The sequence below is a fragment of the Lactuca virosa genome, chromosome 8, assembly GCF_052849685.1.
Source record: "Lactuca virosa cultivar CGN04683 chromosome 8, Lactuca_virosa_CGN04683_v6, whole genome shotgun sequence".
Taxonomy (NCBI): Eukaryota; Viridiplantae; Streptophyta; class Magnoliopsida; order Asterales; family Asteraceae; genus Lactuca; species Lactuca virosa.
Window position 1 is genome coordinate 45,430,071 of NC_136433.1, and position 16,054 is coordinate 45,446,124.

The window sequence follows — 16,054 nt, forward strand, 5'->3', positions numbered from 1 at the left end:
CACCTTTCATGTAGCAACAACACAACATTAAAACAAGTCATGATCCCGGTTCATCAAAGGTTTCTTGATTTGATCAATGTACGGAGGTGACTCATCACAAAATCATTTGAGTACTTAGTTTTCTGTTACATATATTAATCCAATATAAGAATTAATATAACTTGTAAGAATGAATTATCTTATTATAAAATGTACGTAAACGCTTAGATATTGATTTGAGTATAACTTCTTTTTTTTTTTTCTTTTTTTTTCTTTTTTTTTATGGTTGGAGAACATATAATCATATACTTTTTGTAAAACTGTATGTGAAATGAAGCAAGATATACTTTTAATTCATGTTTATAACAAGATTGAAGCAATTTGGGTAGTGGGTTTTTCTAGCCATGTGAATTCTATGTAGACAAATGGTTTGATGGAACGTGGGAATGATTGAATCAGATTCAGAATTTCTTCACCCTTGTGAAGGGATTTATTTATTGATATAAATCAAATAAAAAAACAATAATAATAATTAAACCCCTCTCTGCATTCTCTACTTGCAGATTTACATGTGATGCTGTTGGGTTAGTCCTTATTTAAGCAGCTCTTATTCTAATCCTCTAAACCCATCATCTTCCTCATCTGCTTCATCTCATCTCTGCACATCAAAAATGGCGAAAATTTGCTTTCTCTTGCTAACTGTTATCTACTCTCTATTCCTCCATGTCCATGGACTTACCCCTTCGAGATGGACAAAAGCCCATGCAACCTTTTATGGAGAAGCCGATGCTTCTGGAACAATGGGTATATATGCTTCTCTAATTAATAAGCCCATGAAGCAGCCATTATCGGAGGTTGTTACTGATCTTAACTTGTTTCTATATATGCAGGTGGTGCTTGCGGATATGGTAACTTGTACTCCACCGGATACGGAACAAGAACGGCGGCATTGAGTACTGCTCTTTTCAACGACGGTGCTGCTTGCGGCCAGTGTTACAAGATCATATGCGATATCAAGACGGACCCAAAGTGGTGCAAGAAAGGAGTGTCGGTGACAATCACCGCCACCAACTTTTGCCCACCAAACTACGCTCAGGCCAACGACGCCGGAGGGTGGTGCAACCCACCGCTACAGCATTTCGACATGGCTCAACCTGCTTGGGAGAAGATCGGGATTTACAGAGGTGGAATCATCCCCGTTATCTACCAAAGGTCCCACGTCTTTCCTTCTTTCTTGATCACTGTATACAAACTTACAAACTCCATCTTCTGGCATTTTGCTGATTGTTTTTTAATCTAACTTGTTTTCAGAGTACCATGTAAGAAACACGGCGGAGTTAGATTCGCGATAAATGGGAGAGACTACTTCGAGCTTGTTTTGATAACGAATGTCGGAAATGCCGGAGCTATTACGTCGGTGAAGGTGAAGGGATCAAAAACCGGGTGGATGCCGATGTCGAGGAATTGGGGAGCTAACTGGCAATCAAATTCGTACCTCAATGGCCAATCTATGTCGTTCATGGTCACAACCAACGATGGTATCACCAAAACTTTCACAAACATTGTCCCTTCAAGCTGGACATTTGGTCAAACTTTCTCAAGTCGTTTACAGTTCTGAAAAAAAGAGATGAGAAGACCGTGTGCTTCAGTGTTTATTATGATTTGGAATTTTTTAAGGGGGCAGCGGCGTGCTTTCTCTTTTTATAGAAGCAGCCCGCCGGGTTTTCTTTTTCCGGGCGTTTTCTTTTTATATATTATATATAATAAGTATATGGATTTGAGGAGCGAAAGGAGTTTCCCTGATTCTCTAAGGGGAAACCCTACTAAAGTGTGCTCGTTATACTTGTGTATTCTTCAGTAATTATGTAATAAGAAGCACTTCATTTCTTCTTTCTCTATATATTTTCTTACATGGGTTCAAGTTCTTCAATATAAATATGAGTAAATTACAAAATGAGAAATTAATGACACAAAGCCTTATAATATTATTATTTTATGGGGGCATAATTCCAATTAACCTAATTCAGCCGGTGGAAATTCCACGTGCAGGGCAGACCCAGGCAGAAGAGAGGGGGGCATGTGCCCCCCAATGGTTGAATTTTTTTACATAAGATACGGTTAAAATTGGGTCAAATACTTTTTTTTTTAATACACAAGGCTCTCAACGAAAATTTGAATTTAGGCAATTAGGCTTAGGGTATTGGGGCACCTCCATATTTGATTAACGACATAAACAAAAGGTTGCTGGGAAGTGGGAACAAGCTATGTACATGTTGTCAAACTTGTCAAAGCCCACTAGAAAACATTTGTTTTTTTATGCTAATTTAATTTGCGTCAAAGGTTTTATATTAGCATTAATGTTAATTAATTCACATATATAGTTTGTTAAAAATAACAGTCTTGCCAAAATTAAGTGATTAAAGGTTAAAAATCACGTTTTTATTTTTATTTATTTATTTATTTATAATTATAAACTTATATTTCGAATAGAATTAATGTATTCAATCTTTTAAAAATTCTATGACAGGTTAGTATTTGATTATGCTTTCTAAAAAATTACAAAATATCTCTACAATGTTAAAAGTTATGTTTTTATACAATTAATTAAAGGTTATATTATTTTTGTGTGTTATCCCGGGCATTGGTATCTTACATAGCATTAGATATGCTATCTTGTGATTTATATAATATTTATAAAAAAAATATGTTATCTGTAAAAGCAAATTATTATGATTCGACCCGATTGTTTTGACCATTTTAACCGACGCGATCATATAGTTGTTTGTTAGTGCCCCAGCAATGAAAATTTCTAGATCGATCCGTCGATGGCCACATGTATGCTTTTCTTCATCCACAGCAACAACACACAACACAATCAATATCTTTCATTCATATTTCAAGAAACTAAAAACCCATTTCAAACAAACAAAAACCATCTAATAAGTTTCAAAATTCATGATGTTTTTGTCAAATATAGAAAAATTGCATATCGATTCTACCTATACATACATTCAAATTACTCACTTCAACACCCTGTTGATCAAAGGAAACAAAGAATACACCATCCTTCCTACCTCCAACACAATTTTGTCTGGGGTTTTCACCTCACATTAAACCCCATGGATTGCCCCTTCCAAAATCGTTGTTCCATTAATATTAAGCAAGTTTTAGTTTATCATCTATAGATAGATACATAAATCAAGATTAATTTCGATGTGCCACTGTCACCTTAAAGGCTCGATGAATCATGACATATGCGATGAGTCCCTTAAAAATAAACGGCAACTGCTTCAACGAGATCAACCGAAGAAGGAACAAACACTGCTAGATCTGCCAGAATTATTCGCTCTTGGGTATAAGCATTGCCCACTACTAGAAAAAACACTTTTAATGACAGACGAATTACAACGTATGACAGACAAAAAAAACTTCTAATAAAAGTTTTGTCATGATATTTAGAATATAAATAAATTACGATTTAATTTGTTGTCTAAACTTAAAAAAACACTTGAATGAAAACGACGAACGACCTTATTTAAAAAAGAAAAAAATTTCACTCAAAGTCGTCTTCTTATAATCGATGCCCTTTCTATATATCTAACACTCAACCACTAGAAAATGAAAACGACGAAAACCACCTGCACTTAGGGTTACTCATCGGAGTTGTGATCGAGAAATCAACTCGACATTGCATGTCACCATTTGATGTACGCCTCCGCACTAAACACAATATTGCTTCAACCATATATGCCTCCGATTGCTTGAACGACTCCACAACTCCGATGTTGGGCTCACAGGGTCATTGTCGTCGCCGGTCACGCCATCACGGAATCGACCGGTGTTTTAGGGTTAACCCACCGGTGTTGTGCCCAAAGCCTCAAGAAATCGAGTCCACCACTTGAATGAAATCTTTGTAACTAATTTTCCTTGTTTGCGAATCCAATTTGATTTTCATTTTTTGATTTTGACAAGCTGGGAAGTAGTGATTTGCAGCCATATATTGTTCTCATATACTTGTTTTGTTGATTGATTTAGCTAGCTTTTTTTGGTTTATTGTCATGTTCGCTTAATTTGACCCTTTATGTAGCATTTTCATGCTTCTTCCCTTGTGTTATTGATTGAACCAACCTTGTCTTAGAACCTTGTTTAACTCAAATACTCAATTGTCTTTCACTTAGACATATTAGGATGAAATGTTGATGAATATGTTAGTTTGTAAGAAAACTCATTGGAGATCTAGTTAGAGCCTGGAGGAAGGAAGACCTAGTTTCTTGATAGTAAAGAACTTCCACATTAAAACCTACTAATAATGCCTTGTAATACTCATATGCCAACCTATGTATCCTTACGTTCTTTCCATAATCTAAAGCCTAGGAAGCCATGACGCCTCTTTGTCTTCCTGTAACCGTAACTATAGGGTTTCTACTATGAACAATTAGATGATGATGCCACTAGGCCAACAACTAAAACTTGTATGTTATAACTTCATTAAGACAAGTAGAAATACCATTGGCAATGTCAACTCAGAACAGAACGTACTGATTACTACTAAATGCATGTTACAAGTCTTTTTCTGATACTTGGTTGTGCAAATTACGTTATGTTTATAATTTTTTAATTTAACAATTAAATTTTTATTTTTATAAATGTCAAACACATCTTATACACGTATCTTGTATTTAAAAACATAATTTTAATATATCACTGAAACAAATTAACAGAACCAATTTTGAATCACTGTCGAAGATCATCACCTCATTCCCACTTTAAATTTATTCAATTTGACTTTGTATATTCAATTTTGACTTTTTGCTTCAATTTATAACGAACCATAACAATTTTGATTTCAAGAATCACCAACTCATTTGCAATATATATTCCAACCTCTTTGAATCAATTCACCACTTGGACAGTATTCCACTAACGCTTCACAAATTCCAAATCAAAGATCTCTTCAAATTCTGGATCACAAGAACCACTTCGTTAAGCATCACTCTTCATCAAAACATCGGTCCCTGAATCAAACATAAATCAACCAAGAATATGAAATCAACCAATAATCAGAAATCAAAGTCGATATATATAAATCAACCAAGAATCAGAAATCAATCAACAAATAGAAATCAAGTAATACCTTAACAGATAGAAAAGATGTTTTGAAATCACAAATCCGTATATGAAATCTATAAGAACTTGTGAAATCAAAACTAAAGTAGTCGATCTCTGTTGAAGCTGTGAAATCCAAACGCAGTTAGTGAAGATATTGATTGATGAAGAAAATCATAGACGAAAAATCGGGAGCACACCCAGTTTCGAACTGACCACGTGAAGATGTAAATCCAATTCTCAGTTTTTTTTTTTTTTTTTTTTTTTGTTTTCTCGATGGGCTCAATATTTCTTTTTCTCCCCATTTCTTCATAAAAAAAAAAGAGAGAAATGAAATGGTGGAAATGGAATTAGATTATTTCTCTTTCTCTACTTTTTACTACTTACCAAACAAGAGAAATGGAAAGTATTCCATTTCTCTACCCTTAGTTCTCTATAGTCTATACCAAACATGGCCTAAAGGTTTTTAAGTCAATATCCCTTAAACCTTCAACTATTAAAGCACACAAACCGTAGAATTATCAATTAACAAATTTATGGACGATAAGTAATTTCTATTCTTAAAAGCATTTTTAAGAATAAAGCTCAAATATCCATAACTATATAAATTTATGTCTCATTATGGAAAGCAACAAAAACATCATTTAACATCTAAGTTACAAAATGAGCTGGTTGGACCCGATTCAAAGCAAAATACAAAATGAGGCCCATAATGATAAAAAAAATAACAATAAACGAATTTAATAAAAAAGAAACCAAGTTCTACATAGCATCACAACCATACAGCCAAAACTGACAGTGAAAAGATCTTTTGACAATGGGATCCAACACAAAATACATAATAAATTCTTCCTAAATAAACACTACAATCACACAAATTGAATTTCTACATAGCATCATGATATATTGGTTTTCCGTAATAATCTCTATTAAAAGAATATGAGATATATTGAATGATATAACATGATGATAATGTCCAACTAGGGCCGTAAACGAACCAAACGAACACGAACAGGGCTTGTTCATGTTCGTTCATTTAAATTAGCCGAACAAATAAACGAACACGAACGGATAAACGAACAAGTTTTCTTGTTCATGTTCGTTCGTTTAACAAATTACATTGTTCGTGTTCGTTCGTTTATGTTCATGAACATGCTAAACGAACATAAACGAACGAACATAAAAGAATAAAGATAAAAAAAACACAATTGAACATATATTAACATATGATATATTAATACAATCAAACACAATTAAGCATATATGAACATAAAAGGAAGTTAGGTGAACGAACATAAACAATCGTAAACAAAAAACATAAACGAACGTTCACGAACATAATTGAACGAACGAGACCATTGTTCATGTTCGTTCGTTTAACTAAACGAACGAGAATTTGTGTTCATGTTCGTTTATTTATTAAATAAACGAACATAAACGAACTTCCAGCCGAACGGTTCACGAACAGTTCGTTGAACGTTCAGTTCGTTTACAGCCCTATGTCCAACTAACTGTCAAGAGAATGCCCATAATTGCTAACATTTGAACCAAAATACCAAGGTAATCAATTACATATTGTCAAAACAAAGCTAGCTAAAATATAAGATTAGTGTTTGTAGCTAAAATATAAGATTAGTGTTTGTAGCATTAAAACCAATAGTTCCAACTAACTCAGATTATTAATCAAACACTTGGTGAGCATGAAAGTGTGGTTGTCAATAACATAAAATTTACCACATTTTCTTAATATCAACCATTGGATTTACTATCCCTTTCTAAAATTGTGGATGCAAAATCAAAAATCATAAAATTTCAAAAGTTCATTCAAAAAAATCCCAAATCAGAAGTTCACAATCAGAACTTGACAATGGAATCGGTTTCGAATAATAACAGCACATGCTGCTATTATTCCCAGCACCCCTACAACTACACATAGGCCTACAACTTGCTCTCCATTTATGAGTTTTGTACCAAAGTGAAGTAATTTTTTTATGAATGAGAAAGAAATATGCTATGCTATCACGATAGTTATAATTAAAGTAATCAAAAAGGAATAATTTACTTAAGATTTTGGAAACTAAGTCATGTACAAGGATATTCTGCAAAAACCTAAAACCGTTCAAGAAAGGAATCTGTTTCGTCCCTTCCACAAGCCTCGGTTGAAGTGTTGCTGCGTTTTGGTATTTGTCAATTTTGCCCTTGTCTTGTTTTCATAGTTATGCCTCTTGTGTGTTTCTTGTATATCGATTTGTTTTGGTTCTACCTGTGGGGCTGCTTTTGCTTTCTGTTTTTTTATTCATTCTTAAAGTTTCTTGGCTTGTTTGATGACTTACAACTATAACCGGTCTAAAAAATCCATTTAAAGTTGTTTGATGATTTGAAAAGTGAAATGATGCGACCTTGCTTTGTTTCCTCTGCGAACGCCTCTGAGGGATTTTGAATGAGCTCTGCAAGATCACAAGAAAGAAAGGCCGCCAGCCGTTTCCCGGGAGGAGGCTCCCGGAAAGACGCTCTGAAGGTCAAGTTAGGTGGGATTTAGGGTTTGTGTAAAGATCGCTGGAAGAAGATTGCTTACCCTTCGGGATCATGTTCATGCCCTTTTATACCTAGCGACCCTGCTCGTCCGTAAGAGACATGATCGCTTTTGGGGGGACAAGGTCAGAGGCGCTGCTGATTGGAGGTTTGTGCGCCTCTTTTTGTCAGAGCACTGCCATTGGCTCCGGCGGTAATGCTCTGACCATTTGCCTTGTCGCCTGACCGTATCTTTTGTCTTGGCGCTGGAACGTCTCTGGCGGGCACGAGCCTTTCACCGGGGCGCCCTGCTCTTAGTGGCGCTAGCGGGCGCTGAGCCCGCTAGGCTTGGCTCGACTAGTGCGCCAGGTTCCTTGGCCGGGCGCGACTCTTCCATGCTAGCTTAGGCATGTCATCAAGTCCCCCAGTTCGGTAGCCGTGGCGTTGGTCCGCCGTTCCGGTTTTAATGACGACGTAACCGCTTATGATGGCCAGCGGTTACGTCATCGTGTCAGATATTTTGAATATCCCGCCCTCTCTGTCTTCTTATAAGAGCGTTTATTATGTTTCTTCATTTACGCTTTCTTTCCTTTGCTGTTCTTCTTCTCCAAGTCTGCTTTACTCCCTTCTCTCTTTTCTCTTATGGCGAGTCCTCCAGGGATTGTCCCTTCTGTTACTGAATATCAGCAGCTTGAGGTCACCTATGGCCTTTCTTCTTTGGACGGTGTGGAGTTCCCGTCGCCTGGCTCTTCTATCATGTCCCCCCCCCCCTCACGGAAAGGTTGGGGTTTATCAGAAAACCCTAGATGCTGGTCTTCGTCTTCCGCTAACCGACTTCCAGGAGGAAGTTCTTCAAAAGGATGGCTGTAGTATCCAAATGCTGACTCCGCATGCTGTAAACAAAGTTGTGGCATTCGAGATGATCTGTCGGGCCAACGGTTACCTCCCCGATTATTTCGTGTTCAAATACTTCTTCAGATTTTGCTGTACTGGGGATAGGTACACATTTTCTGTCCGGCGAGGAGGGCACACCCTAGTTCCTGACGGGCGAACACCCAAAAATTGGCAGGACAAATGGCTATGGGTGAACCAGGGTTTGGTCGGTAGTGGTCGTTATCGTGCTAATACCTTCGCCGATACTACTCCCAAGCTCTTTCCCCATAATCAGGGTGTGGCTGACTTCTTGAAGAATGTCCAGGTGTCTCCCGAGGATTATTCTGAAGCTCTGCTGTCCGGCGTGGGGATGAGCCCTTCCTGGAGGCGTCGTGGCAAGATGGCTGTTTTCTTTGTCGTCGTCAACGGTACGTATCTGTGTTTTCCTTCCCATTGTTTGTTTGGGTACGCTTGTTAGGATTAGGGTTCTAATCTTTTGGGGCCTTCATGTGCTGGTACATCTCCTTATGCTTTCATATTTTCAGGTGTTGAGTCCCCCTTATCCATGGATGAGGTCTTGCGAAAACACTATCAGGGTAAGCTGGAGTGTCGGGAAGTGGACCTGGTCGAGCACCTTCCTCCGCCTCGTCGGCTGGATCAGCTTGCTTTGACCGCCGCAATGCCTGTTCCCCCGACCGGGGGGGGGGAGGATTCGTCATCTGCCGCGGTGGATCCTCTGGCCGCTCGTCCTATTTTCGCCATCATGTCGCTGGGTGGTGCTCGTCACACTTCTACTGAGGGCGACGAGGACAACAAGGACGGTATCATCTCAGATGTTCGGCGCATGCAAGCTAAGTGGAAAGCTGTACTGGCCATGGGTGAAGCAGTCGTCGGTGTTCCTAACGTTGCCAAGCGGGTTCAGACCAGGCGCAGCTTCTCCCGCCTTCTGAGCTCTATTTCTTCAACGCCGGCGACCGTGGTAGTGATCCCTGATGACGACGCTCAACAGTCCGAAGGGGTCAGTGGGGCATCTAAACAGCCCATTGTTCCTGCTCAAGTTGTTTCTTTTGTTCCTATCGACTCCTTACCTCCAAGTGGTCCTATTAACCCTGGACAAGCTCCCACTTCTCCAGGTGGGGATGTTGGTGAAGGCTCTTCTGGGCCCCTCCTTTTGTTCCTGCTTGGAATCTTCATAACGAGTCCCGCCTTTCGGTTCGTTCTAAAGCTGTGGAGTTCGCCCGACATGCCTTCCCTCCAGCTGTTGTTGCAGATATGGAGGCCATGGGCAGCCCCGCCCTTTCTCATAACATGACTTATGTTGCGGCCCAGGCCATGTTTTACCTTATTGCAGGTGCGCGACGCATCCAGTCGCTTGGTGAGATGGAGGTTGCGCATGCTGGGTGTGGATCTCGTGTGGCTGAATTGGAGCGCCGTGTTTCTGAGCTTAGTGGTGATCTTCATCGTTCAGAACAGAATTATCAGCTTCTTGTTTCTGAAAAAGCTGTTGTTGAGGAAATCAGGTCCGGTCTGGAAACGAAGATTGATTCTCTTTCTCAGGTTAGTGAAGGTTTGATGATCCATGTTGAGAGTCTTGAACGTGACGCTGTTGATCGTGACCGAGTGATCACTGCCCTGCAGGCGAATGCTGATGCGGCGCAACATGATCTGGATTGGTTGCTACGGGTGGGCGTTGTGCGTGTTGTTGATATGCTGATTGAACATCCGGACTTTACGAGCGTCGTGACTCTTATTCGGCACTCTGCCTTTGTTGCCGGAGTAGAGTCTGTTCGTGCTGGGTCTCATGATTCTGCAATTAGCGCCCCCTCCTTTGGTGCTGTCATGAGTGTAAATGAGGCTCTTCTAGCCTTCGCCAGCATGGACCACGCTTCGCTGTTGGGATTAGGAGATTTGGACATCCACGGGATTCGTGAACTTTGTGCTTTTTCTGGTTCTGAAGGCACTCCTGAAGGTATGGTAGATGATGATGATATTGTTCCTGTTGCTGGTAAGAATACCCCTTGTTCTATCATTAGTGGTGATGGTCTTGTTGCTGAAGGTGCTGGTGGTGGCATGGGTGACAAAGGTATTGGTGATGATGCGGTTATTATTACCGGAGAGAAAGTTGTTGTCGAGAGTGGTGAGGTAGTTGGTGTCAAGAGTGGCGGTCTTGAGAAAGTTGGTGTGGAAGGTGGTGGTGAGAGTGATGGCAAGGATGGTGGTGGGAAGGTTGGTGTTGATGGTGACGAGGCTTCATGTGCTACCCCTCATGGGGTGTGAAAACTTTACTTTCGTTGTTTGTTTGTACGTTTTGGATGTTTGGACTCTGGACCCTGATGTAGTGTTGATTGTTGTTTTTTTTTCAATGTTTTGTTGGTGGTTTTCTCTATGTAATGTTGGGCCTTTTTTTCCAACTCATTTGATTACATGTGTTGATTTATAAGGTGTAATACACTAAGTATTAGAAGTCGATGCGCTAAGCATCTGTGTTGAGCATGAAAATTAATACCCTAAGCATTAGAAGCTGATGCACTAAGCATTGTATTTAATACACTGAGTATTAGAAGCGGATGCACTAAGCATTGTATTTAATACACTGAGTATTAGAAGCTAGTTCCCTAAGCATTGTATTTAATACACTGAGTATTAGAAGCTGATGCACTAAACATTGCATTGGACATAAAATCTAATACACTAAGTATTAGGTACACTGAGTACGAGATTCAATACACTAAGTATCACGAATTGGTACACTGAGTACAAAGTTTTTAACGTGTCTGATGGCAAAGTCTTCCCTCGTTAACATGTTGTGTATTCGAACGTTGTCAGTGCCTAGTTCGTTGGGCGTTGCCCGTTTGGAATGCTGCCCTAGGCACTAAGCGGGGCTTGTCTGGTGGAGTGGTTCTATACGACCATAACACCGCCAGTATCTCCTCGGCCCAGTTTCCTTTAGCCTTCCCTAACCGTTTCTTGATCCCGTTTATGATGGTTCGGTTGGATACTTCCGTCTGCCCATTTGCCTGTTGATGACGCGCCCCTTAGAGCGGGCCCGAGACAGGCGAGCCTCGACAAGGCGCCTTCGGTGGGGAACCGACTTAGCGACCCCAGACTCCCGCGAGGCGACCACATAGAAGGCTCGCCCTCGCCAAAATATTGTCTTTTAGCTACAGCCCAGGGACAACGACTCCAGGCGACAAAACGCCCAGACAGAGCACAATCGCCTGGACCAATCACTGGGCTGAACACGAGTGTGGAGCAGGACTCCCCAATAAGAACGACGGATCCTGTCGGGATTGCAGTACCGGTCCTTAGTACGGACCGAGGAAGACCTCCACTATAAAAGGACCTCACCTTGGTCCCGGCAAGGTAAATCATTCCTTCTCCAGCCTTATACTTCCATACTCTAACCTTCAACATACTAACTTGACCGTCGGAGCGTCTTTCCGGGACCTCCTCCCGGAGAGCGGATGACGTGTTTCTTCCTTGTGTGACCTCTCAGGCTTAAGGACCGGCGAGTTCTACTCACGACAAGTGGTTCGGAGCCAGGTCGCATGTGTTACCGATGTGAACCGTTGGTTAATTCCCTTGCTGGCACACCACTCCTTGAACGGGTTCTCAGCGAATAGTAGCCCATTATCGCTGACAAACGTCCTAGGCGTGCCAAATCTAGTCATGATGTTTTTCCAGACAAATTTGATCATTTGTCTTCCGGATATGCATGCCAATGGTTCCACTTCGATCCATTTCGTGAAATAATCCACAACGACCACCATGTATTTCCGTTTTCCCGGTGCTTCCGGGAATGGTCCTATAATGTCTATTCCCCACTGATAAAACGGCCAGGGGATGGATATATTGGATAAAGGTGTCGATGGGTTTGCTTGGACCGGGGAAAATGCTTGGTATTCCCCACACTTCCTTATTAACTATGTTGCGTCCTGGTATGCGGTAGGCCAGTAGATCTCCATCCAGAGCACCTTCCCTGTTAAGGCGCGTGCGCCCTCGTGTGCGCCCGCCTGCCCTGCGTGTGCTTCCTGTAGGGCTTCTTTCCCTTTGGCCTCGTCTACACACCTTAGCCACGGTGTGGTGAACCCCTTCCGATACAGTTCTCCGTTTATCAGCGCGTACGAGGGTGCCTTTATGCGTATTTTGTTGGCGTCGTCATGGCCATCAGACAGAACGCCTTGTTGTAAGTATTCGATCAGCGAGGTCATCCACGTGGATCCGGCTGTTGTGAGGGTGTTTACTTGTAGTTCATCTATACTTCTTTCTTTAAGCACTTCAACCAAAAGTTTCTTTGACAAGTGATCAAAGCATGTTGACGCTAACTTGCTTAGGGCGTCCGCCCTCCTGTTCTCACTCCTTGGGATTTGTGTAACATCCGGATTCCTAGGTATCTTATTTCATGTATTTTTATTGAATATTAGAGAGGGACTCGGCGAGTAGACGCTTAAACTCGCCGAGTAGGAACGACGTTTGCTGACTTTATTAAATGAATGGACTCGGCAAGTCCATGCGTGGACTCGGCGAGTCCGCGCTGTTAAGTGAAACCCTAATCCTTGGGGCCTAAGCCCTATTTAAAGGCCTTTATGGCCTCCATTTGCGGCCAATGCACCCCAGAGGAACCCTAGAGAGAGCAGTAAGAGAGTTGAGAGCAAAAGGAGGCTATTTCTTCATCTTTTTGTGTGGTTTGGCTTGAAGGAAGATAGGAGCACACATCTAGAACGTGAAGGGGACTGGATCTGAGCTAATCATCTTGTGGTATCATCTTTGGAGGTATAAACCTTTCCCATTTCATGTTATATTGATGGATTTCTTGCTTTTAGGGTTTTTACCCTCATTTTATGGAAGATCTAGAGAGTGTGAGGTCCACTTTGGGATTATGACATCAGATCTGGACCCATAGAGGTCCAGAGGACCTTTCCCACTCTGCTTTATGCTGATTCATGGAGGATTGGAGACTAGGTTGCCATTTCTAGTGTTATTTCTCCATTTGAGGCTTGATACGGGATGCATGCACGTAAAGGTTGCACCTTTACATGACTTTTGAGTGTTAAAAGGATGGATCTACTGTTTGGTGAAGCAGATCTGAACTCAAGAGATCTTTTGAGGGTTTTCATGGGAGGAACTCGCCGAGTCCATAAGGGACTCGACGAGTCGAGTCGGGTTGCCCCGCGACTCGCGACCTGTGATGACCCATGGAGCACCGGGTTGACCAGTGAGTCCAGGGAGGACCAGGGACGTAGAGTACAGACATGTACTCGCCGAGTCACTCTAGTGGACTCGGCGAGTCCGGTCAATGTTGACCGTTGACTTTTGTTGACTTTTAGGGTTTAGTCAGTGGTTGGTCTTATGAGCCATTAGAGGGGCAGATTGGTCTTTTGCCCTTCTTAGAGAACTTATAGAGAGGGGTTGACCTAGCCTTTAGAAGTTGTATTAATTACAGTAATTATTTATGTGACTAGGCGAAGGCTAGCGCAGTAATTCAGAGTTCGAGATTTACCGAGTCACCCGAGGTGAGTCTTCTCACTATACTTTACCTTGAGTGGTAATAGAGCTATGTGATAGAGTATCTTGTATGTTATGTATGTGAGGTGTTGCACTGCATTATTTCTATGTGATATATGTTGTGTGTATTCCAGAGTTATTTCAGGTCCTGAGAGTTGGCTTTTTCTTTTGAATGGATTGCCCTCAATGTGCCTATTGTTACTTCCATTGGGAGCATCGCCACTGTTCCATACGTTAGGCTGAATGGGGTTTCCCGTGTGCTTGTCCGTGGAGTGGTTCTATACGACCATAACACCGCCAGTATCTCCTCGGCCCAGTTTCCTTTAGCCTTCCCTAACCGTTTCTTGATCCCGTTTATGATGGTTCGGTTGGATACTTCCGTCTGCCCATTTGCCTGTTGATGACGCGCCCCTTAGAGCGGGCCCGAGACAGGCGAGCCTCGACAAGGCGCCTTCGGTGGGGAGCCGACTTAGCGACCCCAGACTCCCGCGAGGCGACCACACAGAAGGCTCGCCCTCGCCAAAATATTGTCTTTTAGCTACAGCCCAGGGACAACGACTCCAGGCGACAAAACGCCCAGACAGAGCACAATCGCCTGGACCAATCACTGGGCTGAACACGAGTGTGGAGCAGGACTCCCCAATAAGAACGACGGATCCTGTCGGGATTGCAGTACCGGTCCTTAGTACGGACCGAGGAAGACCTCCACTATAAAAGGACCTCACCTTGGTCCCGGCAAGGTAAATCATTCCTTCTCCAGCCTTATACTTCCATACTCTAACCTTCAACATACTAACTTGACCGTCGGAGCGTCTTTCCGGGACCTCCTCCCGGAGAGCGGATGACGTGTTTCTTCCTTGTGTGACCTCTCAGGCTTAAGGACCGGCGAGTTCTACTCACGACAAGTGGTTCGGAGCCAGGTCGCATGTGTTACCGATGTGAACCGTTGGTTAATTCCCTTGCTGGCACACCACTCCTTGAACGGGTTCTCAGCGAATAGTAGCCCATTATCGCTGACAAACGTCCTAGGCGTGCCAAATCTAGTCATGATGTTTTTCCAGACAAATTTGATCATTTGTCTTCCGGATATGCATGCCAATGGTTCCACTTCGATCCATTTCGTGAAATAATCCACAACGACCACCATGTATTTCCGTTTTCCCGGTGCTTCCGGGAATGGTCCTATAATGTCTATTCCCCACTGATAAAACGGCCAGGGGATGGATATATTGGATAAAGGTGTCGATGGGTTTGCTTGGACCGGGGAAAATGCTTGGTATTCCCCACACTTCCTTATTAACTATGTTGCGTCCTGGTATGCGGTAGGCCAGTAGATCTCCATCCAGAGCACCTTCCCTGTTAAGGCGCGTGCGCCCTCGTGTGCGCCCGCCTGCCCTGCGTGTGCTTCCTGTAGGGCTTCTTTCCCTTTGGCCTCGTCTACACACCTTAGCCACGGTGTGGTGAACCCCTTCCGATACAGTTCTCCGTTTATCAGCGCGTACGAGGGTGCCTTTATGCGTATTTTGTTGGCGTCGTCATGGCCATCAGACAGAACGCCTTGTTGTAAGTATTCGATCAGCGGGGTCATCCACGTGGATCCGGCTGTTGTGAGGGTGTTTACTTGTAGTTCATCTATACTTCTTTCTTTAAGCACTTCAACCAAAAGTTTCTTTGACAAGTGATCAAAGCATGTTGACGCTAACTTGCTTAGGGCGTCCGCCCTCCTGTTCTCACTCCTTGGGATTTGTGTAACATCCGGATTCCTAGGTATCTTATTTCATGTCTTTTTATTGAATATTAGAGAGGGACTCGGCGAGTAGACGCTTAAACTCGCCGAGTAGGAACGACGTTTGCTGACTTTATTAAATGAATGGACTCGGCAAGTCCATGCGTGGACTCGGCGAGTCCGCGCTGTTAAGTGAAACCCTAATCCTTGGGGCCTAAGCCCTATTTAAAGGCCTTTATGGCCTCCATTTGCGGCAAATGCACCCCAGAGGAACCCTAGAGAGAGCAGTAAGAGAGTTGAGAGCAAAAGGAGGCTATTTCTTCATCTTTTTGTGTGGTTTGGCTTGAAGGAAGA

At 42.3% G+C, this 16,054-nt stretch overlaps 1 protein-coding gene and 1 long non-coding RNA gene across 2 annotated transcripts; one reads left to right on the forward strand and one right to left on the reverse strand.

Annotated features, from left to right (window-relative positions):
• Positions 1 to 591: 591 nt before the first annotated feature.
• On the forward strand, positions 592 to 1,877 carry LOC145134445 (expansin-A11-like). Its single transcript, XM_079069293.1, has 3 exons — positions 592 to 783; positions 870 to 1,191; positions 1,291 to 1,877. The coding sequence occupies exons 1-3, from the start codon at positions 651 to 653 to the stop codon at positions 1,595 to 1,597; spliced, it is 762 nt and encodes a 253-aa protein (XP_078925419.1). The 5' UTR covers positions 592 to 650; the 3' UTR covers positions 1,598 to 1,877.
• A 2,873-nt stretch (positions 1,878 to 4,750) lies between these two features.
• Positions 4,751 to 5,466, reverse strand: LOC145134719 (uncharacterized). Its single transcript, XR_013719293.1, has 2 exons — positions 5,114 to 5,466; positions 4,751 to 4,994 (listed from the first exon to the last, which is right to left on the reverse strand). It is a non-coding gene; the product is annotated as an uncharacterized LOC145134719 (long non-coding RNA).
• Between the last annotated feature and the right edge of the window lie 10,588 nt (positions 5,467 to 16,054).

What these genes read in the sequence shown, in the direction of transcription:
- LOC145134445 (XM_079069293.1), top strand. Translation starts at nt 651, where the DNA reads ATGGCGAAAATTTGCTTTCTCTTGCTAACTGTTATCTACTCTCTATTC. An exon ending in CGATGCTTCTGGAACAATGG is followed by an intron (nt 784 to 869) that starts GTATATATGCTT and finishes CTATATATGCAG; the next exon opens with GTGGTGCTTGCGGATATGGT. An exon ending in ATCCCCGTTATCTACCAAAG is followed by an intron (nt 1,192 to 1,290) that starts GTCCCACGTCTT and finishes ACTTGTTTTCAG; the next exon opens with AGTACCATGTAAGAAACACG.